The sequence below is a fragment of the Plectropomus leopardus genome, chromosome 3, assembly GCF_008729295.1.
Source record: "Plectropomus leopardus isolate mb chromosome 3, YSFRI_Pleo_2.0, whole genome shotgun sequence".
Lineage (NCBI taxonomy): Eukaryota > Metazoa > Chordata > Actinopteri > Perciformes > Serranidae > Plectropomus > Plectropomus leopardus.
In genome coordinates this window covers 17,810,787-17,834,932 of record NC_056465.1, presented here as the reverse complement: position 1 = coordinate 17,834,932, position 24,146 = coordinate 17,810,787, and the positions used below count along the sequence as shown (strand labels likewise).

Genomic DNA, 24,146 nt, shown 5'->3' with positions numbered 1-24,146 from the left:
TTTATTTTATTTTATTTTATTGTTTTCTTAATCAAATTTGTATCTTGACCTCATTGGTTCCAAATAGATAATCTGTTTTTGTCAGATCACTTGATATGTAATCTATTTGGATTGTATATGAATGTATTTTATAAGCAAATATTTTGTCAATGTATTTTTGTACTGTGTTTTTGCAATGGTAACGTAAATAAGGATGGAAAAAGAATCACCTTTTCTTAATTAGTCCTTTCTCCATTCACGCAGGAATATACATTTGTGCACATGACTATTTATGTGCATACTTTTAACTGTTTAGACGTTCTTATATCGGCATTTGCTGATCTCTTTTAGAAAAAAAAATTCAGAAAAATAGGTTTCTCACAACTAGGTCTAATGTAAGCATTAAAAAATCCAAGTGATTGGCCTGTAGTCTTAATCAATCTAAACATTTGATGCAAGGGAATCATCACATTGTAATAGGTTAAAATCCAACTACAGTATGTCCTGCAAGCACACATGGGAGATGTAATGACACGCTGGTAGTTTCCAAAATCCAAATACACTGTAAACACTGGAAATACAACAAATCACCACATAAACACACATCATGCAAAAAATAATCAGGTAATCATGTATTCACAAAAAAACAGAGCAGCTGAACACATTTTTACATCAATTCATACACTTGAGTGATAGGCCTATTTCAATTACACACTTATACAAGGGTTAACTCTTACCTTTCCATAAAAATGCATTTTTGTAACAACATTCAAGATAACATTTCCACTTAAGGTCTAGTGTCTAGACTCTTGTCTTGAGGTTGCGGAACTGAAACTTCTCCGTGGACCAACCGTGTAGTAGCTGTGTACTATGTAAACATTTTAAATCATGTATGTCAATAGATGCTCCAAAATCCTATCCACTGGGAGAAACTTGATGTCATTTTGTACAACAGAATCAATTAAAAGCTTTGTCTGTCTCATGCTCATTAATATGCTTTGATTATTTTGTTATATATTCATGTAATTTTAACAATGTTTGACCAAAGTGCTATCTACTCTGTCAAGTAGACGTCTTTTTCATTTCAAATAACCTTTTCCTGTGATATATTCATATGATGATACTGACCAAAAAAACAAGCAAGAGAGAGACAGATTACGTGACCTTGCGATGGTCTGTCTGAAACACAAGGCCGGTCAGTCAGTGTAAAAGTGCTGAGGATTTTTTTTTAACCACACTGCTGAAAAACATCCCAGTTGGCCTCACCTGCACACACAGAGACTCACATGTTATCAATTAATTCTGCCACAAAATCAAATAAATGGTGAATTCTGTTGAAAACTGTTTTAACAAAGCTCAAATATGAGCTGTAGAGGTTTGTAAAACTGCAGTGTAATGTGTAATAAAATCTGGTCCTATAAAACACTGTAATCATCATTATCATTACACAATGATTTATAATGCCTGTAAGACAATATTGAGTAAAGCTGCTTCTACTAATAAACACCAATAAAAACAGATAACCGATTCATTAGATTACAGTTAAGATTAATGATTAATAAACCTTGTGTGCATTTTACTGATGAGGTGTTAGGCCAGATGTTTAGCTAACAGCAGCTGTTGTGAGGAATCATCTCAAAATGTTCCTCCATTTGTTTAGGAAGTCCAAATTTGACTCATCTTCTGCAGATTTTAGCTCTGGATTGGGTAGAATTTTGATAATCAGTTGTTCAAAATTAAAAAAAAAAAAAAAAGAAAAGAAATTGGATAATACGACGGAGGATTAGGGTCACATTAAGGAAAAAAAAAATTAATTATTTACGAGATTAAAGTCATTAGTTACCAGAAAAAACTCATTATTAGCGAGAAAAAAAGTCATTATTAATGAGAAAAAAGTTATTATTTACGAGAAAAAAGTCATTATTAACAAGAAAAAAGTCATTATTAATGAGAAAAAAGTCATTATTTACGAGATTAAACTCATTATTAACGAGAAAAAAAAGTCATTATTATTAACGAGAAAAAAAGTCATTATTAATGAGAAAAAAGTCATTATTTACGAGATTAAACTCCTTCTTAACGAGAAAAAAGGCATTATTAACGAGAAAAAAGGCAATTAATGAGATATAAAACTCATTATTAACGAGAAAAAAGTAATTATTTATGAGAATAAAGTCATAATATTCAAACCTGCTGCTTTTGGAGACCATTGTCAAAATGAGGGCTACGGAGGATTTGTTTCTTGAGACACAACGAAACCCCTCTGAATAGCCCGTAGATGCATCCAACGATAACCCTGCAGTTGACCAGTTCAGCCATTTCCCCCTCCAGAAAAGTAGCAACATCCTCCAAGTCCGACTGGTTCTTTCGCCGGAAAAGATGCAATTTCTTGCATATTCTTTTTTTTAAAGTCCTGATACTTATGATAATGTGATGCTGATGTGCCAAAAGATTAAGTATCTCCTTGTTTGTGAAACCTATCCTAAAATACAACTCAACCAAATCCTCCGTAGCCCTCATGTTAACAAGTGTCTCCAAAAGCAGCAGGTTTGAATATTATGACTTTATTCTCATAAATAATGACTTTTTTCTCGTTAATAATGACTTTTTTCTCGTTAATAATGAGTTTAATCTCGTAAATAATGACTTTTTTTCATTAATAATGACTTTTTTTCTCGTTAATAATGAGTTTTTTCTTAATGACTTTAATCTCGTAAATAATTTTTTTTTTTTTCCTTAATGTGGCCCTAATCCTCCGTCGTAGGATAAGAACACCTTATTTGTCTTTATTTTGATCTGGATCAAACTTTGAGTCTGCGTTGTTCAAAACTTTTTTAAGATACATTTCCATCCAAAAACCCCACAAAACCACAAAACAAAACAAAATCAGGATTATCCTCATCCCAGCAGAGGGTGGATTCAGGGTGGATTTCAGGAACAAAATGCAGTAAAAGAAAAAAAAAAGTAGATCAAGTAGACATTAGGCTAACAATAAATTAATTTCATTAAAAGGCTATGGGATTTTTTCCCCACTAAACAATCCTCCAAATAACTGTCAATGTCAAACAAAAAATACATAATCTTAACTTTCGTTTATCACTTTATAATTAGCTGATCCTTGCCAGCAAAACAAAGGATTTCCAAAACATTTTAATTTGAAATTATTCTTTTGAACAACAGGGCCTAGAAATGATTCATCTGAAATACCTGCCATCTTATCCACACATACGATGTTGAATACCTACATAAGAATATGGAGAAATGTACTGACTTTGTCCTTGTCCTGTGTGCATGTAATTGTGTGTATAATGTGTGGCTCAGGTTGAATGACTCCTCCATGTGCCCTTTGCTCCTTGACTGCAGCTATAAATGGACTTCAGTGTGTGGATGAGATGTCTCGTACTTTTTTAAACTCACATAAAGTCACTACCATGGCCAACAAACATAAACTAATTTTTACTGGATTATTGATTTTCATATCTGTGCAATGGACTTTGTCTATTTCAGGTAAGGATCCGTTCCATTGTTGTTACTTTGTTCATTTTTGATTTCTTATTGTAAATGATAGTGATGTGTGATGAAGAATCTGTGTTTATACACCTGTCATTGCATGTCACACTCAATAAAGTGTCACCTGGATGACTGGTATCATTTTTAAAATGTAAACAAACATGCATTTAATTAAGACACTTATTGTAGACAGCACTATTACATTGTCCTTTCTTTCCCTCCTCATAGAGGAAGAGCTCCATGCCAGCTACTGGAACAACAAAGGGAGACAGGCTCTTCACACTGCCATTAATGTTCAACCTAATCTCCACCAAGCCAAGAACCTCATCCTCTTCCTTGGGGACGGTGAGTCTGAGAAACAAGCTCTCTTTGCATTAAGAGGTTTCCTCGATTTATGGAGCATTTTCTCTTTCTGTTCAGATTGTTTGTTCAGGTGAGAAGACGCCGTTATGGCTTAAAAATGTGAGAGTCATCATTATTGTGGTGCAGTTCACCAAAAAGAGGGAATGCAATGTAAAACAAATGTGGCCCCCAAAAGCATGGGTTTATGGGTAGAAGGAGATGAATGTTGACATCTGATCATCAGCAGTTATTTCTGCTTGGAAGGCCAACTATAATAAAATCAACTGAGGCTAAACCACAGTCTACTCTGCGTATGTAGCTATGTGTCCTTAACTGATCTGAACACTATGAGAGGTTAACCCCTGCAAAGAGCTGAAAAAGTCCCATACATAGCTAACATTTTAGAATTTGGTTGGACGTTTATGCCCTTAATGCTAGAATCTCTGATATGGTTTGTTAACTTGTTAAAAGATTATGCTTTGTAAACTGAAAAAAACAAAAAAATGGAAGCAGAGTGAACTTTTTCCACTATATATATATATATATATGTGTGTGTGTGTGTGTGTGTATATAGCCAAATAAAACAATTTGAAAAATCCATGTGAAGACACTATGCAAGACAGGCTAATGTGACATTTATACATCAGCCATGACCTGCAAGCTACATAAAAAACAATCATTACTGTTTACTCCCCTCTGTTAACTCGATCCAGGATCAGTATCTGACAGCACCACTGCACACATCAAAAATTTATGGATAAATTATGGATTTATGGTTGCAGCTGCCTCCACCCCAACCCACATACCTGCTGATAGCAGCACATTGAAGATTTTATCACTGTTTGGGATTGATCAGTAACACTTAATCACCCCATAAGTGACATGTTTATGGAGCCAGGTTCTTGGCTGTAATGTTCCATCCAGTCTGAATCTGTAATTTGCAATAATATAGATGCCCTGAAGTTTTAACTAAAAAAAGTATAATTAAATTTGCAAAAGATAATATATTGTACATATTTCATACTAGTTTTGTCATATTTTTTATTATAGCTTTATTCTAGCCTATGTTCACATCTGTTGATTTTTGGAATACTTGTATTTATTTATTTATCCATCTATTTATTTATTTTCACTTTCTATGTTTATGCCCCAAAACACTAACACCAATTTCTTGTATGTAAACACCTACTTTGATTTAAGAAGAAATGTGAAATATTCTTGTATTTTATTTTATTTTATTATTTTTTTTGCATATTTTTAAAACATTTGCTATTATAAATAAGTCAGATGTCTTTCATCAACGTTTAAACTCTCACATCAACTGAGCCTTATGAGGTCCACAGAGCACAATGGCAGCTCTGTGCCTGCCTGGGTGATGTTATCTAATAGTCAGGTGTGTTTCCACCTGTTTCCAGGTATGGGGATACCGACAGTGACGGCTGCCCGCATCCTCAAAGGCCAGTTGGCAGGACATTCTGGGGAGGAGACCAGTCTGGTTATGGATACCTTTACTCACCTGGCGCTGTCTAAGGTCAGCCCACTCTGATCAACACATTCAGACATAGGAATGTGCATTTTAACTCTCTGAAGAAAATGCATGCAGTTATGGTAGACCAGAAGAATTAGGATTACTATTACTATTACTATCACCAACAACCAATTTTGTAAAGTGCCACATATATACTGCACTGTCACAGAGTGATGTGTACATTAAAGTAACTCATAAGTAGAATTCCTAGCTCATCCTTACATTCATTCATTTAAAACTGACATAATGCTTATTATCTGGGTTGGGTCATTTTCATTCCCTTTTTTCCCAGCCAGCAGGAATTTGATTACTTTCTTTGATTACATTCTGATTATTTTCAAAGTGATTATCAACTACCCACTTTTAAACAGCCACCTGTCACAAAGTTAGTGAGCACAAACTGAGATTTCACTGACAAAAACCTCGACTACAGAATGATTTGATGTGAAGCAGCAAGGTCTGCTTTATCAGAGGAAAGGCATTCCACGCTAACAACAACACTTGTATGTTTTGCTGAAGCTGGAAAAAGCTCTTTGTTTTAATGGGAGCAGGCTGTATTTTGACATCGGATAAGCTGTCATTACAATCATGCCATGGTGATAGAAGTCGCCTGCAAGCACTTTATCTTGGCTCTGACTCTTGGCTTACAACACTGGCAACACAATTTCATGAAATGTCAATGAATTCTGAAATACAGGCAGTGTTGTCAGCATGAACAATATGAAGATAACATTTGTCCACCATGGACATGATAAATGATGAGAATGTAACACTTGTATGAATTGAGTACATGTAATCTAAGAATATAATCTCAGTGTAGGTAACTGTGGAAAAGAACACCTGATAAATGCCCATGTTAATGTCTGTGAATTTTTTTGACCCCTGAAGACATACAATGTGGACCAGCAGATGCCTGACAGCGCTGGCACAGCCACAGCTTATTTATGTGGTGTGAAGGCAAACTACGGCACCCTGGGTGTCACAGCCGCCACCCCAAGGTACAACTGTAGCGCTACGTACGGGAACGAAGTTGAATCAGTTCTGCACCGTGCCAAGAAAGCAGGTAGGTTCAGGTTCACACAGCCTTGCTTTATACTGGTTTCATTTAGAACTCTATCTATTCTGGCACTACTGTTTAAAGGAGTCCTTATTGATGTGTTATTCATGAAAGACATAGATCAGTATCACTGCATAACTTTCATATATATGTTTCTACTGGTTTTTACATGCTAGACAGATGTTAGGCCACTGACCACACCATCTGTCCTTTATTTCTAAATGGTTTTTAAGAACGGCATCAAATATTCTTAAAAATATATGGTTTACTGGGCAGTTTATAGTGTGTCTCCTGGCTCCCTATCCAAATGCGAAATCAACACGGAATTTGTCATCTACATTGTTGTGATACATTGTGTCTGTTTTTAATGTAGTTTGAAACAAATTTGAATCCTTTTTTGGTGCTAGATAACTTTCCCTTTATGTATCATAATATATTATGTACTATATGTCCATGTAAATATGCAGAGTATTAAGAAAATATCTACATTACTCTCTGTGTGTTTCAGGAAAGTCTGTAGGAATTGTAACTACAACCAGAGTGCAGCATGCCTCTCCCGGTGCAAACTACGCTCACACTGCCAACCGAGGCTGGTACTCTGACTCTGACCTCAGCGCTGAGGCGATCCAAAATGGCTGCCGTGACATTGCTTACCAGCTAGTTCATAACACAGAGATAAATGTAAGCCTTAATTTAAATGGTATTTCTGTAGCACTTAAACAGTAGAGCGCCCACTAAATGGAAGTCCTATCTGTGGCTATGCAGATAGTACATGCACATACAGCCTCTTTAGTGAGAAAATTATGCTTGACTCATTACTTCTTGGTTTTTTAACCTGGATAACTAAATTTACATTGACATATAAAATAGACCACTAGGAAACTATAGGTCAACAATTTGATCATTACCAGACATGTAGGATTTGATGATTACCTTGCAATAATTAACTAAATAAGGATCCAAAACAATAGCTGCTTGGACAACACATGTAGAGCAAAGGGGCAGTAAGGGAGTTAATAGGGACATCACTGTGGACTAGAGAATCTGTTTGAATTTAATTGAGTATTAAAATATGTATATAAACTGTCATGATGTGTTTTGATCCAGGTCATTCTTGGTGGAGGTCGTCAGTACATGTTTCCAAGAACAATACAAGATCCAGAATATCCAACTTATACAGGAGACCGAAATGATGGACAAAATCTTGTTGCGGAGTGGATGAAGAACAAAAAGGTACATAGTAGATTTAGTGATCGCCTCAGGTTTGAGTTTGAATGATTATCACTTTCCCTCTGGCAGCAACAACTTACAATTGTTAAATTAGCTATCTTAAAGGTAATGTTTACAATTCTTCCCTCCAAACTTCCATTTAATTGTTCTGTTGTTGTGCATTGTCTACAGAATGCCAAATATGTTTGGAACAAAGCTGAGTTTGATGCCATCAATCCTGCAAATACAGACTTCCTGATGGGTAAGAAGTACTGTAAAATTCATCATTTTGACAATCAATCAAGTAATTTGGTGCTTAAATGACTGCCTGAACTTGTACAAATAGGGTTAATCAAACAGAGTCTCACTTAGAAAGCATGAGATGAATTTCTCTTTTACAGCCTCACTTTACAATTCTAAGCCAAGTTGTTTATTTCCCTATTTATTTTTTCAGAAAAAGTAGTATTGTGCACATTTTATCATATCAGGCCACTGACTGCCAAATCTATTGAAAAAAACTGGGACGTGTTTCTTAGTTCTTCAAAATAAGGCCTGCTTTTTCTGCATTTAGGTCTCTTTGAACCCAAAGACTGCCGTTACGAGTTGGAGCGTGATGCGTCCATGGACCCCTCCCTTACGGAGATGATGGAGAAAGCAATTAAGATTCTCAGCAAGAACCCAAAGGGATTTTTCCTCTTTGTGGAAGATAAGTTTAATTTTTTTCTGTACATATTTCCCAAACAGAAAACAAGCATGTTATCTTGAGTGTGTCAGTGTAACTGTTCCTTTCACACCATAAATTAAATGTTTAAAAGGAAGCACTAACCTAAATGCTCTGAAAGTTAAAAACCTTTTTGAGACATTTTTTAGTTTTGATTGGATTATTGGAGTTGTATGATAAGTACATTTTTACAAATCAATAACTACTATCAAGTTATGTCACAGTAAACTCATGCAACATCAATGAGGGTTTAGAAAAAATCTTAATTGCTACCAGTAGAGATAGATTACACATGCTTGTTTGACAGATACTTTCTTCTTTAAGTGGGAGAATTGATCATGGTCACCATGGAGGGAGGGCCAAAAGAGCTCTCTATGAGGCTGTTGAGTTTGACCGGGCGATCGGGCGAGCAGCTGAACTCACCAGTGAGCTGGACACCCTGTCTGTGGTCACTGCTGACCATTCCCATGTCTTTGCCTTTGGAGGATATTCTGCCAGAGGAAACTCTGTTTTAGGTAAAACTGCACTCTTAGAATTTGATTAGAGCTGGATTGTGAGATTTTGTGATAATTACTGAATAATACTTAATGTTGCAAGTTTGAATAAACGTGTGGGTACCAATTTGTCCTTTGATGTACAGGGGTGTCTCGCTCATTGGCTGATGACAACAAGCACTTCACCACTGCTGTGTATGGAAATGGACCAGGATACCAAACTGGAGTTCGGCCAGATATGAATGAGACAATTTCATGTGAGTGTGCACAGATAATCTTTCTCGGGCATTCAAAGTTATTTAGTAGCTCCATCTTGTGGTATAACAGCATAACTACTGTAGAGTAGTGAATCAAAAATGTGTTGGCACCTTTCTCCTGAAAGGACAGCAATTATCGCACATTCTTTGAAAAAAAAATATTTTCAAGTATGAAAGGGATCAAAGCAGATACCAGATATATATTTTTCTAGCCACTAATAAAAACAGAAGAACTCTATTACATTATAAGCATATCATAACATAATACACTAAAATACTATGACATTTTAATCCTATAATCATTACGGAGTGTCAGATAATCTGACCAACAAAGCAGTCTGTCCAAAAACCTGTTGCTAAAAAATTACTGTAAAGAGTGTTGATCTTATATTATGACTAATTATTTACAATATAATGCGATGTTACAATAGCTCTGCAATGAATACAGTTATGGAGCTTATGATTTTCCATTTTGTTAATACGAGCTAAAGATCTGTATAAGACAGCATAGCGGTTTTGGATTTTAACGTATGAAGATATTGCAGTTTTTCTATGTACCAGAAAACTAAGATAATGCTCTTTTGTCCGATTCTTCCTCAGCGAGTAACGACTACCGTCAGCAGGCTCCCGTCCCTCTTGGGTCAGAGACCCATGGCATAGAGGATGTAGCCATCTTTGCCAAAGGTCCCATGTCACACCTTTTCCATGGGGTCCAGGAACAGAGCTACATTGCACACGTCATGGCTTATGCCGCCTGCCTAGAGCCCTATGAGGACTGCAAACTGCCCCCGACCGACCATGCCGGAGCCATTCACCCCAGCCTGTTGCTCCTCCTGATGGGCCTCCTTCTCCTCTCCCTCTGCTCTATCTGAGATGAAAGCCTTTGGGGACTTTGTTGTGAACTTGGAATAACTGTGCTATGCGACATTTTGATTTAAAAATAATTTATTCTGTACACATGGACTTTTTTGCAATTAAAAAGCTGCATTGCTGCACAACTTTGAGATCACAGCCATTTTAATTCAGTTTTTTGTTTTTCAGATAACCTTGTTGTGAAAAGCACGAGTGTAACGACAGCATAGAGCTGTGACCTTTAACACTTCACTGAGTTTATTTAAATGTAAATTTTGTTGGAATCATTGTTTTTTTAGTACCTTGAATAAAGGAGTGATTTTTCATTATGTAAGACAAAAAAAAAAAAATTGCATACTGCATACATGTTATGGCTCAGTCTTTGAAAGTCTGTTGAACTGCGCCATCCTAACAGGACTCCGTTTCTTGACTCTCTTCATCCTAATGGAAAAGTAGGCCTACCTTACCATTTTTACACCTCTGCTCACGCCTCTCTTTCTCAACATATTGTAAAAGATTATCAGGCTACTAATCATCCTCCAGTACTTTTTTAATTTAATTCAAGTCATTTTGTGAAGAAAAAAAAAAACAACCAAAAAAAACAACCATGCTTTGAAAACAAAAGACACACAATGAAACCAACATCACCAAAGAATAAATGTAGACATCCCAGAACATAAAGAAGACCCAAGCCTATTTGTTACAGAATCAGCAGAGAAAACATTAGAGTAGTAATTAATAGATGCATTGGTAGCCTAGTAGTGATTAAAACAAGTGCAATAGGTCATTCAGAAAAATAAATTAGGCTACATAGGCCTATTAAAAATGAGGGTTTTCTGAAATGGTGCATTGGAACCATTTCTGTGTAGTCAGACTATCATAGGCTACTTAATAACTGAATCATTCATTTATAGAGGACGACATGTTTTATTCAAACATTAGGTACAAAGAGGTAGTAAGCACCACAATGATAAGTGATAAAGACATGAGTACCGACTAAAGCATGAACCTCCCTTTCAAGTAACGTCTCAACCTGATTGGGGGAAATGAGAAAGCTGTCCAATCAGAGACATTGAAGGGCGGGACTTCCGCTTATCACCAGAAAGGAGGAGGTTTCTGTAAGCTTGGAGGGAATTTCAACCAAAATAGTCGTGTGGCTGCTTGTTTACGTGGATAAATAACTGGCCTTCAGAGTTTGAAAACAACAACGGTACTTCTCCCCGAGTGTTTAAGGGACGAGACTAAGGATAATACACACTGACTGCATACACATTCGTAGTTTTATGTGTGCAGCGAAAAGGTTACTGCAGGTCATCAGTCGCTATTATTTTAGCTAACTAGCTAGCCTCGATAAAAGGTTATTCATAGTTTGTTGCACGCCATGGGCTGATGTACGACCAGATATCTTTTATAAACGGATAACGTAGGACATGGATCGAAAGACGACGGGGCTCGAAAGTCAACTGTGCAAAGCTGTGAACGATGGAGACCCAAGGTGATGCTTTGTCCGGACATGCCTTTTGTTGATGAGACGCGACAGCGCATATTAGCAACGCTAACTAACGTCAGTAGCCGTATCGCACGTATCCCATGTTATTTACCTAATTTAATAGAGGATGTGCTTTTTAGTGTGTTTGAATGAAAAGATATTCTTATGGCTTGCTTAACATAAATAAATTACTTCGTGCGTGTTCGGTGTCTGTGAAGTCCTCAAAACCACTGAGCTCTTAATGAAATGTGTTTTTCTGTTCCGCGATCATTATTTTAGCATTGTTTAGAAAATATATGACATAATTAGAGGTCAGCTTGTGACCACGGTTTCCCATAAACAGTGCGGTTTGTGTATAGAATCGTATATGTTTATATTCAGATTTTCAGCATTTGCCAAATATAGCACCGCTCCTAATGATGATCACTGATGCAACAGCTCACTGTGAGATTGTAATTAATCTCTAAAGACTGAAAATATGTTGCCCAGTTAAAGTCTTCTGAGGCAAAATAAATAGTGGGCTACATGATTTGGCTTCCTGTTCACCACCGCTACAGACTAACCTGTCATTTGTCCACATCATCTCCCAACACGTCGCCTCTGTCTGGTATGTTGTTATTTTCAAGTCCATTATCTGCAAACTTCCTCCTTATTTACCGTCTAATCCTGAAACATGGACAACACAATCTCCGTTCTCAGGACTTCTTGCGTTTTGAAGTTCCCAAAGTCCGAACAGAAAAGGGAAAGAAAGCCTTCAGGTTTTCTGCTTCTGCTACATTGAACAATCTCCAGACTGATCTTAAGCTTCAAAACTTAGTGACCTTGATTGAGTTCAAAAGTATGGTGAAATCCATTGAGTCCAACCTGTCTGTGTGCAAATGTTGTATGTATGTTCTATGCGATTTTATGTGAATTTATTGTTGGATCGCTGATCTCAATGGGATCATCCTGGTTAAATTAAGGTTATAATAATAGTAAAGTACAGATAAACATTATGACATGACATTCAAATGTATTAGAAACACTGATACTGATATTTAGTGATGCTTGTAATTTTGCTTTATATTAGTCACTGTGTTGTGAGTCTTCAGAATTTCTGTGTCAAACACAGCAAGCTATTGTATAAGTGATTGTGCTATTTCTATCCAAACTGCAACACTTCTTGTTTTCAACACAGTATCCCACAATTCAGTACACATCAATTGTAAAAGATCTCTCTGCCTTCGCAGGTCTGTGCAGCTGCTTCTTTCACAAGGTGCATGCCCTGATCGGGTGGGTAGTAAAGGGGTGGCTGCAATACACTTGGCTGCTGGCAAGGAGAGCGAGAAGAACACACGCTGCTTGAAGATTCTGCTGCAATATGGAGCAGACCCCAATGTTAGGTATAGTTCACAATAAAAAGAAGAATCGCCATGTCATGTTGTTGCCCTTCGCATTCTCCGTCTGTATTCCTATAGAACTAATTTATGTGAAATTACTCCTGAAATGACTGTAAGACATCATCAGTAAGTGTATATCAAATTTGTATAGAATTTTGAGCAATCTACCTCAGCTTTTTTTGATCATGTAAAACCTGCAGTGACTTTCTCCAGTATCCTCTAACATTTAGAAATATGTGAAATACAGATATGAGGCACTGATAATAATTATGATAACATAACTTTTGGTAAGTTGTGTTGTCTTGTGTTTCTCTCAGGTCAGAGGGACTGACTCCTCTTCACATCGCTGCACTGTGGGGATGTTATCAAAATCTGAAGTTGCTGCTGATGAATGGAGGGAACCCCAGCATTAAAGACAATGTAAGAATTGTTTTGGAAGTTGTTTATACTTTCTATAAGAGAAGTGCATGGATCCAGTTTAAGACAGTTGACCAAGCTTATCAGTTCATGGTTAAATGTACACATGCACATAAACATTTTACATAGTCTAATGATAACACTGAGAGCCGTAACAATATACCTTCCAATGTGTGACTTTATTTGTTTGGTTTATGTCACCTTTATGCATGTAGGAAGGTAATACTCCAGGGCAACTTGCAGAGCAGCAGGAGAATCGAAAATGTGCCCAGCTCCTTCAGGAGTACCAGCTCAGATCAGTGGACACAGAAGAAGATGACTTCCCTCAGTTCCAATACTGTGAGAAAATCTCTTTGAGGCCTTTTTCTTGTTGGGCATTACTTGTCTTTCAACCTTTATTTAAATCTTGAAGAATCATTGAAGGCGTTCTCTCGCGTATAAATATGTTGAGAGTACAATTAAAACAAAACATAGATATTAATTGGCAAGAAAACAAACAAACAGCAACATACTTAAACAAATTTAAATTACCACTTAAGTTCAAAGATAAATATCCAACTTGTGCTATTTCATAACTGGAAAACTTGAAGAAAATGATGCATATCCAGTAGTGTTGAAAATTGCTTGTATATACAGTATATTCAGCCAGTTAAGTGTTTCCCATTGTGCATGCCTGCAAGCAGATTTTCACATCACAGTAGTCCCACAATTATTACAGCGATTCCACAGCAACCTCTGGTGATAACTGTGTTATATTCCTTCAAATTTCAAAAACACACATCTCCGACTCTACCAGTATTGTCCTTGGATACTGTTCCTTAAAAATATAGGTAACAATGGCAAAAAAATACTATGTTAAAATCTATCATCATTTCTAAATTTACTGTACTAAAATTTTATAGTAACAGCCATATTACAAAGCTAATTATCTGTCAGTCTGTCCAGCAGTGGATCAAATCCAGATCAGATGAATTACAATTACATTTTTTTTTTCAAGAATTTTGGCTTCCCAGCCACAATTTTTACCTTTTATAGGAATTTGTTAATTTATATGGCTCTATATTCTCTCCACAGCTGTGTATTCAGACCAAACAGATATCTCCAGCTATCCTGAATCAGACTACAGCTTCAGTTCCCACTCATCGATGATAAGTGACTTGGGTGAAGCCCCACTGAGCAGCACAAGGCGGTCATCATTTTTCAACCTGTCTAGCATTAATGGAAGGCCAAATTGCAGAGGAATATCATATAAAAGACTATCTGACATGGACACTGAGCGGCATCGCAGCCAGGACTTGAACAATTCCTCTTTACACTGGGCACCTGAAGGTCCCTCCTTACTATCAAGCACTCGCATGTCTGCAGTGGGACCTGCAGCTGCATTGCCGATCCTTAAGGAGGACGATTTATTTACTGACGATGTGTTCACATCAAAAAGTAATGAACATGCTGCTGCTGCTGCTGCAGCTGATGAAAGAATCTCCCTCTCCAGAAGAGACACTCTCCCAGCATTTCCGTCAAGGAGGGCAAGTCGTAAGAGTGTGAGCTTCAGAGATGTAGATGAATATTTTCCTGTTTTTAGTCCTGAAATTCCCAAACAGCAGCCTGTTGTTGATGGCAGCCACTGCACCGGCAGCTTACCTTTTGACATGTCCGAATACTCTGACTTCCTTGATTCAGAACGCATGGCCACTGTTTTACACAAACAGGGCATCGACGTCACATCCCCGGATCATGTTTATGTTTTTTGCAGGGAGAGCAGTGAGAGCACAGAGGAGGACTTGGAGAAGACGGTCCTCAGTCGCTGTGCTTTGGAGGAGAGTGATGATGAAAAGGAGGGTGAACATGTGAAAGAGGCTCAGGTGAATATACCAGAGCAGCCAACTCATTCTCATGTTGGCAGCAGTAGCAGCGGGACTGGTAGTAGTCATTATAGTAGTTGTGAGAGCGACCATTACACAAGTGCTTTGGATGCTTCTATACACCCCAGACATGCCCTACTCCCCGTTGCTGTGGAGGTGTCTCCTGGGACTGAATCTGACAAAAAGATTGAGATTTCTACAGACTCTGATTCCCAGATGGTTCCAAAACCTTTACCATGTATGCATGATAAACAGGTCCTGTCTGAAGTAAAAGACTCAAACAATGATGTATTTGAGGCATGTAGTCGTCCTGTTGAGGACACCTCAAGTAAAGGTCATATTGACCAGCCCGTGGCAGACAACCCATTGGATGAAGCAGCTGAGGCATTACAGAAAAACTTCAACCTTCAATTCACACCGAGTCCTTTTGTAACAGGTAGGACTCGCTCGAGGTTGAGTCGCTGCTCACTGAGAACAAGCAGAACCCCAGAGAGCCTCCTCGACACATCTTCTCTTTTTGAAGGGACTCTCCCCACACCAGTACGAACACGCCGCCAGACGCCCAGATATCAGAGCAGTGGAGACTTTTACAGTTCACCACATGTACCTTGTAATACACCATCCTATTCAGGGAATATCCCAGAAGGAGAGTCCTTGCCTGATGATAGCCAGGACACACAGTCCAGCACCCTCAGAGCTGGTTCCACTTTTGGCAGTAGCCAACCTGACACTCTCATCCTCTCCAAGAGTGTTAATGATTCATCTTGTGAATCACAGACTTTGTCTGATACAGTTGTATTGGAGACAAACCAGGACTCTTCAGTGGATGTTTATGAAAGAAACCTTGCAGAGATTATACTGGCAATGCAAGGCCACGATCTTGCTGAGGGCAGGGATTTTCTGACTGATGACCTGACAAGTACAGATGAGGCATCAGCAAAGACAAAGGTAAATGATGCCTCTTGTAAGGACAAAGAAGATACCCCAAAAGAAGAAGATGTCTGGATCACAGATGACTACAGCTCTCAGCCAGACTCTGTCTCATCTACATCCAGTTCCTCCTATTTTTCATCAAGGTCCAGGGAAGACTCCGATCTTCTTTGCACTCCAGGCACTGGATGCACCCCCAGGTACAGCATGAGCCGACTGTCGAGCTTCCGCAGGCCACAGCACCTGGCAAATCTGTCTTACACCCCTGGAGGGCGTCCACACATTCAGGATCTGGACGAACCAGTGGAGTACCTCTACACCGATAATGAACAGGGCCACAAGCTGATAGAAACCCACGTCCCACCTACATCAAACACCTCACTCAGCTCTAGCATGAGTACCACCAGCAGTGAGGAGACCATCCTTTACGACTGGCGCTCCATGCAGACGGATGTGATGAGCAGAGGGAAGGAGAACCAGAGGCCCCAGAAGGTGTTACAGAAGGAGGAGCATGATAAGGACAGGCTGTTGCTTGAGACCAAAGGGATAACTGACAAGGAGCTGAGACTGAAGCTAGTAGAGCTTGGGGAGAGCCCGGGCCCCATCAGCTCCCGTACCAGGCCCACCTATATGCGAAGGCTTTGCCGCCTGTTGCAGGAGTCAAACTCCCAATCACCACATCCTCAGAAGCAGTTGGACCAACCACAAACAGGTAACACATGTGCTCTTTATATAAAGTTCTTGATTACTATTTACCTAAATTGAGCTATGATTAGGTAATGATAGTATTTCTGAATTTGTGGTTTGGATTGTGAGCAGTTTTGGGATGTGATGGGAAGTGAGGGAGAAGATAAATGGAATGTAAAAGTGTCATTTATAATAAAGTCATAATTGTGTTACTATTTAAATGGGTGTTTGCCCTGTGAAGTAGTGAAATAGTTGTGGCCTTTAGTTGACCGTAAAATCACTCTTTTAACGAAGCATGAAAATGGAAAATTGAACTCATTATTTGTACTGAAGCTCACCACCACTGTTTGGGGGATTCAAGTAGGCAGCACTTTGTGGGTGGATTAGATTAGAAGCACTGAACGAATGAGGCATATTAATACACTTATTATCATTTAGCATATTAACCCTGTCACTGACGCAGCAAGCCATTTTCTTGTGTTCTCTCCTTTTGTTTTTGTAGATGTAGGTTATAGTCCAGAATTATGTCGGGCCCTGCGGACCTTTGTGTTGCCTGACTGTCAGGCTGACGAGCAGGCATTGTGCCAGCAGTTTGACCAACCAGATCAAAACAGAAAGTGGAGGGAGGGCATCATCAAGTCCAGTTTCAACTACGTGCTCCTCGACCCAAGGTCTGCTGTTTCTTGATTTGTGTTTTTATTTGCTTTATTTGGGGCAAATTGCAAGCTCTCTTAGGAAAGGTACTATGGACTGTACAAAAATATGCCTCAATGCCGTTATTTAGCATGAAAATCATGTCTACAACTCAACGCTTGTAATTAGATCAAGAGGCTATGCTGTGTATGAAAAGCAGCCACTTGATTTGCCATTTTTGAATTTGCTTCAGGAGTTCATATATTGATATTTTGTCCCATAAGCAGAGAAAGTAAATTTGTTGGTTATTATTAATCAATAATGTCACCGGGATTATTAAAAAAAGTTGAAAAATCTAAATAATTTGTTAAAAGTTGCAACAGTGCCTCAATAAGGTGAACATTATAAACTGTGGCTACACAACTAATCAAATTATCATCTAAATCACAATATGGCCAAGTACAATATCCAAAATGCAGGAGCTACAATTTTTTGATAGAGGTAAAATAAGTCACCACATAGCACTGAAAATGAAGCATTGCGGTGCTACAGGTATGCCCTTGCTCGAAAGTCATATTACAGACGTTAGGGAATATTATTGTTTGGTAAAGACCCCCCCACACACGCATAAAAAAAAAAACAAAACAAAACACTACACCCATTTCATTTTTAGATTTTTTTTTCCAATGAAAATGAAATGCAAATATTATTATTTCCACAAAAATTGCAACTCATATCACAGTTACAGTATTTGTCAAAATCACAATATGATTCTTTTAGCATATTGTGCAGCCCTAGTATAAACTCATATGTTTAGGCTTGTTATCATATCAGTTTTTATAACGTAAACAGAACTAAAACTACACTTAACAAAACAAGGTCATTGGCTGATTTTATAGAAAGAATGGAAATGTAGACAATCAATCTGTGAAATCAAAAATAATAATTGTCTCAGACATTAAGTAATGTTTCATTTCCTGTGTAACTTAAGCTTGGACTTATTTCCTCCTCATACACCCTCACCTCTAAAATACAGATGAACACATTTCACCCAAATTAAAATTAAATGGATTTTGTTTTTTCTCTACCAGAGTGACAAAAAACCTCCCATTTCGCAGTCACACCATGACTCCACAGGAGTGTTTCCAGACATTTATCCACGCTATATTTTATGTGGGCAAAGGAAAACGCTCCCGTCCCTACAGCCACCTGTATGAGGCTTTAGAGTACTTCAAAGGAGACAAGACTTCTAAGGTAAGGTACCACACAGTGATCAGTCAGTTAATTTAATTAAAATGAATTAGCTATGAAATATGTATATAAAACACGATCCCTTTCTTCTCTGTGGGACAGAAATTGTGCCCCAAAGTGCAGCACATCCTTCAGGTGTGGAACGCGGAGCAGGGCGTCATCTCTCTGCATTGTTTCCAGAATGTCATTCCAGTGGAGGCTTACACTAGAGAGGCCTGCATGGTGGAGGCCATCGGTGAGTACAGAGGAGATGAAACTTGTTACCAGTTATTTCTGTAATGCGACAAACAGGGATGTAACCCCCTTGGTAAGTTTGAGTATTCATCCCCCATCTGCACTCTATCAGGGTGGTAAATCATCCAGTCAATTCTGGATTGACTGGACAAACACCCCTGTCTACATCAGTGGAGCTGAGGTGGAGCAGGTGAACAGATATAGGTTTCTTTGAATTACCATCACTGAGAACCTATCTTGATCATCACACATCACCACCCAGGTTAAAGAAGCACAGAAAAGGCTCTACTTCCTACAGAAACTTAGGAGGGCTAAATTCCAGAGCAAGGTCCTGGTTAACTTCCACAGAGGAGCAATAGAAAGCACACTGACTGGAAACATTACTAACTGGCATGGTTTGTACACGGCCCAGGACAGGAAGGCTCTACAGCGGGTGATTAAAACTGCCCAGAACATCACTGGTTCCCATCTACAGAGCATCAGTGACCTCAGTGAAGTGAGGTGTCTGCACAGAGCCCAAAAGATGCTGAAAGACAGCAGCCACTCCAGCCAGACTCTGTTCACCCTGCTGCCATCTGAGAAAAAGATACAGAAGTATCCGCTGCAGAACCATTAGGCTACAGAGCAGCTTCTCTTCCCAGGCTGTGAGACTACTAAACTCCTCCTTCAACTCTAAAAGAATTGAAGGATGAATTTTAATTTAATTTTTTAAACTATATTTAAAAAATGACCAATAAATCTACCATATACCTTGTAATCTAACCTTTTCGCTCTTTTAAAGAAATCAAATGTGAAATCAACTTGTAATCTCACAAATGACCATGACATTTTATTATGGAATTTTTAATATCTAAATTTTTTTTGATAGACTGCAACTTCACTCTGCCACATTTTTGACATTAGACTGTGAGGCATACGTGTCCATTTTTCCAGAAGACTATCCATAAATGAACATAAATGAAATGGCAAACTGAGAACATTATTCCAGACCATCATGTTGTTTTGTTGTTTTTGATGGATGACATGTTATTGCCCCCTCTCGCTATAGGTAGCTTACTTGAGGTGTCCCTTCACATGTCTCTTATATTGTATTGCACTCCATTCTGTACCATTTTTTTTCACATGTGAAAATAAATGATGATGTCAATAACCTTCTCTAATTGTCCCAGGGTTGAAGATGCTCACCAATCAGAAGCGAGGGGATTTTTATGGTGTGGTTTCCACCTGGCAAGCGAAGAAGAAACGGGACCTGGGCGTCCACCTGCTTTACCGGGCCATGCAGATCTTCCTGGCTGAGGGTGAGAGGCAGCTCAGACCAGCAGACATCAGACAGTAGAGACCCCCAGTCGAGGGTGTATGAAGAGCAGCAACACACCAATGCACAGAGGGGGAGATACCACTAGTTTGGGGTACAAAAAAGTCCTTTGAACAATTTTGCGTTTCAACGTTGGGTTACTGCTGCTGCTATCCACCAGAAAATTGTCTTTTTGCGAAAAATGAACTCTGATCTCTCTTTCACTCAGCATTATACAGTTTGTCAAACATCCAACATCCTCTGCTAATATCTACATTCTTTAAACTTGTCAGTTAAGATCATCTTGCTTGTTTTGCATGGCTTGCTTTATTTGGATTAGAGATGGATTTCCTCATAACATTGCTTTTAATTTGCCCAGATTTAACAAAAAGTGATTTGAGGGTGGAATCCAAAAACATACCTGCTTTTCGTCTTGACTACTTTAGTACTAACTACTTCTTCAAATTGATCCTCAGCCAATTCAAACACATTTCCATAGAATCAGATTAGCTGGTGTTGCACTGCACCAAAACAAAATGATGCCTAATGCCGTAAAAATATTTTACAAAAAAAAGCTGGGAGAGCATTATTTAGATCTTTGGTATTAAAAAAGATATGATGATGAGTTTAGCAGGAGCTTTTTACTGGTACTTAGCATGATAGTTTTCATGGATAAATCAACAGTGAAGTGTGTAGTTTCAGAAACTTAATGTTTTGTGTCTTAATCTTAATGTGTTTACATGGCTAGAGTTCCATTTTGTTTGTTGTGCTATTTTTTATGCATTGCAGGCAAGCGATTGATTTGATAGTGGCCAATAGTAATAGGCATTTATGCATTTGTACTTTTTAAGTATCAGTATAACGATATACACTGTAAAAACTGGAAACTGGATTCTTAGGTTTGTTGGCCATACACAAGCACTTATGTTTAGATCAGTAGACTGTCCAAGTTAGTAGCAGATTAGTTAACATCACAGGGTTGCAGCTGTTATTTGGTGTCACAATTTGCATACCTCTGTTAGCTAGTTATGTCAATGCCAAATTGAAGTCACTTTTCTTGAAAAGTTGTCTCCCTCTCATGGTCGACACATTTATGTTCAGGGCAGCTTTAAAACTGTTCATTATCAGCTCAGGTTTCTACACTTCATTAAGTATTTGGAAGCTGCACATATTCTTTATTTTACACAAAAGGAATTAATACCGACAATTAAAAATACCCTTTTGTATTTTCGAAATATATATTTTTCATCCAGATTCCAAGGTTTAAAAAAATATATATATCAAAGGATTAGATCATCATATAGGGAAGTAACCGGTCTGTTTTTACTTATAATTATGAAATGACTGTCATGTACAGTATGTAATTACCTACGATAATTTAAATACAAAACCATCAATAGTAAACGAATAGGTTGGTAGAAACTTTTAACAGTCTTCATGGATAGAAAAATATAGCCCCTTCATTGTGAGCTGCTGTATGTTAAATAGGTTTTCTTGTTTAATTACCTAAAACAAATCTATCATTCATGTGCACAGTTATAAATTTCTGCATACATGTAATGAAGTGCACACTGGTTATTGTGATCAGTGAGCTCCTCTGCAACTGCTGTAGTTTCTTGCCCTTTATTTTCCATTTATGTAAATGTAGTAAAAAGAAAAATTCAAATGGCATGAACTGGTTGGATCTTTGGTCCTTTTTATGTCCTGTTCTTTGGTGTCCCTCTAGTGGACAAAGTGATATAATGATTTTTCCGTGATTTCCTCTTCAAGGATGGAGACACTGGTTGATGCTTCAATTAGGAAACGTTTGATACAAATAAAAGTATAAGTATACAATTATGATTACAGTTACAAGGAATACAAGTACAATAAATGAGTACGAATACAAAGACAAACTAAGTTGACGATGAACTACGAATAACGAGTCCAACGAGCCGTCCTGTCAGCCCAGACAGAGACAAGACTAAAAGTGGACTAACTGACACCTACTAAACTAACTGTCAGCATACTAAACTATGACATTTTGATGTACCCCAAAAGACCTGAGTCTACTGAGCAGGTAGAGTCTGCACTGGCCCTTCTTGTAAAGTGCAGTGTTGTTATCAGTCCAGGCCAGTTTATTGTTGAGGTGAACACCCAGGTACTTGTAAGACACTATCTCAATGTCCATTCCCTGGATGTTCACCGCTGTGTGGGGTCGTGTCTGGGCCTGAAATCCACCACCAGCTCCTTGGTTTTTCCCGTGTTGATCTGGAGGTGGTTTCGCTTGCACTAGTCCATAAAGTTATTGGTGAGTTTTCTGTACTCTGTGTCATCCTCATCTGTGGAGAGGCCGACAATTGCTGAGTCTTCCGAGAACTTTGGCAGGTGACAGTTCGTGGAGCTGTACATGAAGTCTGCCGTGTAGAGGGTGAAGAGAAAAGGGACTAAGACGGTTCCCTGCGGGGCCGCCATGCTGCAGAACAACATGTCAGACATACAGTCCTCAGCCCTCACGTACTGTGGTCGGTTGGTGACGTAGTCCAGTATCCAGGATGAGAGGTGGGGGTCCGCCCTGTGTGCTCTTGCTTGTCCCTCAGAGGCACAGGCTGTATTTTATTGAAAGCACTGGAGAAATTAAAGAGCATGATTCTCACAGTGCTCCCAGGCTTTTCCAGGTGAGAGAGAGCTCTGTGGAGGAGGAAGATGACTGAGTCATCCACTCCGATGACAGGTTGGTAGGCAAACAGAATTGGATGCATTGATGAGCTGACCCAGGAGTGGAAATGGACAGAGACCAGCCTCTCCAGGGTCTTCATCAGATGGGAAGATCAGTGAAAAACTTCATAAAAAATGGTCGAAAAGTGATCGCTCCAACTGTTGAAAAAAGTCATAGTGCAGTATGTTGAAGCAGTTTCGAGTGTTTATGCGGTTTTCAGCTGTTTTTGGGACATGTCATATTTTGACATTTTTCGCCATACTACATTATGATCATTTTCGGTCGTTTTTTCGAAATGCTATATTATGGTGCAACATTCTATACTATGATGTGTCTTGACACGCTGTTTTATGCACTTTTCAGCTGGTTTTGGGACATGTCATATTTTGACATTTTTCGCATAGTATAGTCTTGCATTTTCGGCCCTTTTTTCTACATGATTTATAATAGTGTCTTGGCCATTTTTGCAGCATTCTATGCTATGGGGTGTCTTGACACGCTATTTTATGTGGTTTTCAGCAGTTTTTGGGACATGTCATATTTTGAAAGTTTTCGCCATACTATGGTATGACATTCTCAGTCGCTTTTTTCAGCATGCTTTATTATGGTGTTTTTGGCAAAACGGTTGAAACAAATGCATAAAGTAGCTTGGCAAGCCACACCACAGAATGGAATATTGTAAAAACGGCCAAAAAGACATTAATGTAGCATGTCGAAAAAACGACTGAAATTGACATAGTATGGTGAAAAATGTCAAAATATGACATGTCCCAATAACAGCTGAAAACCACATAAAATAGCTTGCCATGACATACCATAGCGTAGAATGTGGCAAAAATGGCCCAAAACACAAATATTTAGCATGCTGAAAAATGTCAAATTTTGACATTCTATGATATACACTTTCAGTCATACAAATGACTGAAAATGAATTATTACAACTTGTAGTGACCTGTCATGCTATACAATGTGGGAGAAAAGGTCAAAAAAGTCCAAAAACATCATATGTAGCATGTCTAAAAAATGGGCAAAAACACCATAGTATGTCAAAAAATGTCAAAATTTGACATGTCATAAAAATGGCTGAAAACAACATATAATAGCTTGTAGACAACTGTCATAGTATACAAAGTGGGAATTAAGGACAAAAAAATTCAAAAACCTCCTAATTTGGCATGTTGAAAAAATGGCAATAAACGCCATAGTATNCAACATATAATAGCTTGTAGACAACTGTCATAGTATACAAAGTGGGAATTAAGGACAAAAAAATTCAAAAACCTCCTAATTTGGCATGTTGAAAAAATGGCAATAAACGCCATA

General features: G+C 38.2%; 2 protein-coding genes across 2 annotated transcripts; both read left to right on the top strand.

The window, feature by feature from the left end:
* The first annotated feature begins 3,410 nt into the window (after window positions 1–3,410).
* Window positions 3,411–9,969, top strand: alpi.2 (alkaline phosphatase, intestinal, tandem duplicate 2). Its single transcript, XM_042483846.1, has 11 exons — window positions 3,411–3,486; window positions 3,718–3,834; window positions 5,247–5,362; window positions 6,248–6,422; window positions 6,925–7,097; window positions 7,524–7,649; window positions 7,818–7,887; window positions 8,197–8,335; window positions 8,671–8,861; window positions 8,987–9,097; window positions 9,698–9,969. The coding sequence occupies exons 1-11, from the start codon at window positions 3,411–3,413 to the stop codon at window positions 9,967–9,969; spliced, it is 1,566 nt and encodes a 521-aa protein (XP_042339780.1).
* Window positions 9,970–11,118: 1,149 nt separating this feature from the next.
* Window positions 11,119–20,625, top strand: ankle1 (ankyrin repeat and LEM domain containing 1). The gene is made up of 9 exons (XM_042513619.1): window positions 11,119–11,444; window positions 12,668–12,820; window positions 13,135–13,237; window positions 13,450–13,573; window positions 14,309–16,738; window positions 17,216–17,384; window positions 18,438–18,600; window positions 18,700–18,832; window positions 20,001–20,625. Exons 1-9 carry the CDS (start codon window positions 11,380–11,382, stop codon window positions 20,165–20,167), a joined length of 3,507 nt encoding a protein of 1,168 aa, XP_042369553.1. The 5' UTR covers window positions 11,119–11,379; the 3' UTR covers window positions 20,168–20,625.
* Window positions 20,626–24,146: the final 3,521 nt, after the last annotated feature.

Bases quoted from the DNA above. Each gene is read 5' to 3' on its own strand.
- alpi.2 (XM_042483846.1), top strand. From the start codon at position 3,411: ATGGCCAACAAACATAAACTAATTTTTACTGGATTATTGATTTTCATA. The intron at 3,487-3,717 runs GTAAGGATCCGT...CCCTCCTCATAG, and splicing joins ATGGACTTTGTCTATTTCAG to AGGAAGAGCTCCATGCCAGC. The intron at 7,888-8,196 runs GTAAGAAGTACT...TTCTGCATTTAG, and splicing joins AAATACAGACTTCCTGATGG to GTCTCTTTGAACCCAAAGAC.
- ankle1 (XM_042513619.1), top strand. From the start codon at position 11,380: ATGGATCGAAAGACGACGGGGCTCGAAAGTCAACTGTGCAAAGCTGTG. The intron at 13,238-13,449 runs GTAAGAATTGTT...TTATGCATGTAG, and splicing joins ACCCCAGCATTAAAGACAAT to GAAGGTAATACTCCAGGGCA. The intron at 17,385-18,437 runs GTCTGCTGTTTC...TTTCTCTACCAG, and splicing joins TACGTGCTCCTCGACCCAAG to AGTGACAAAAAACCTCCCAT.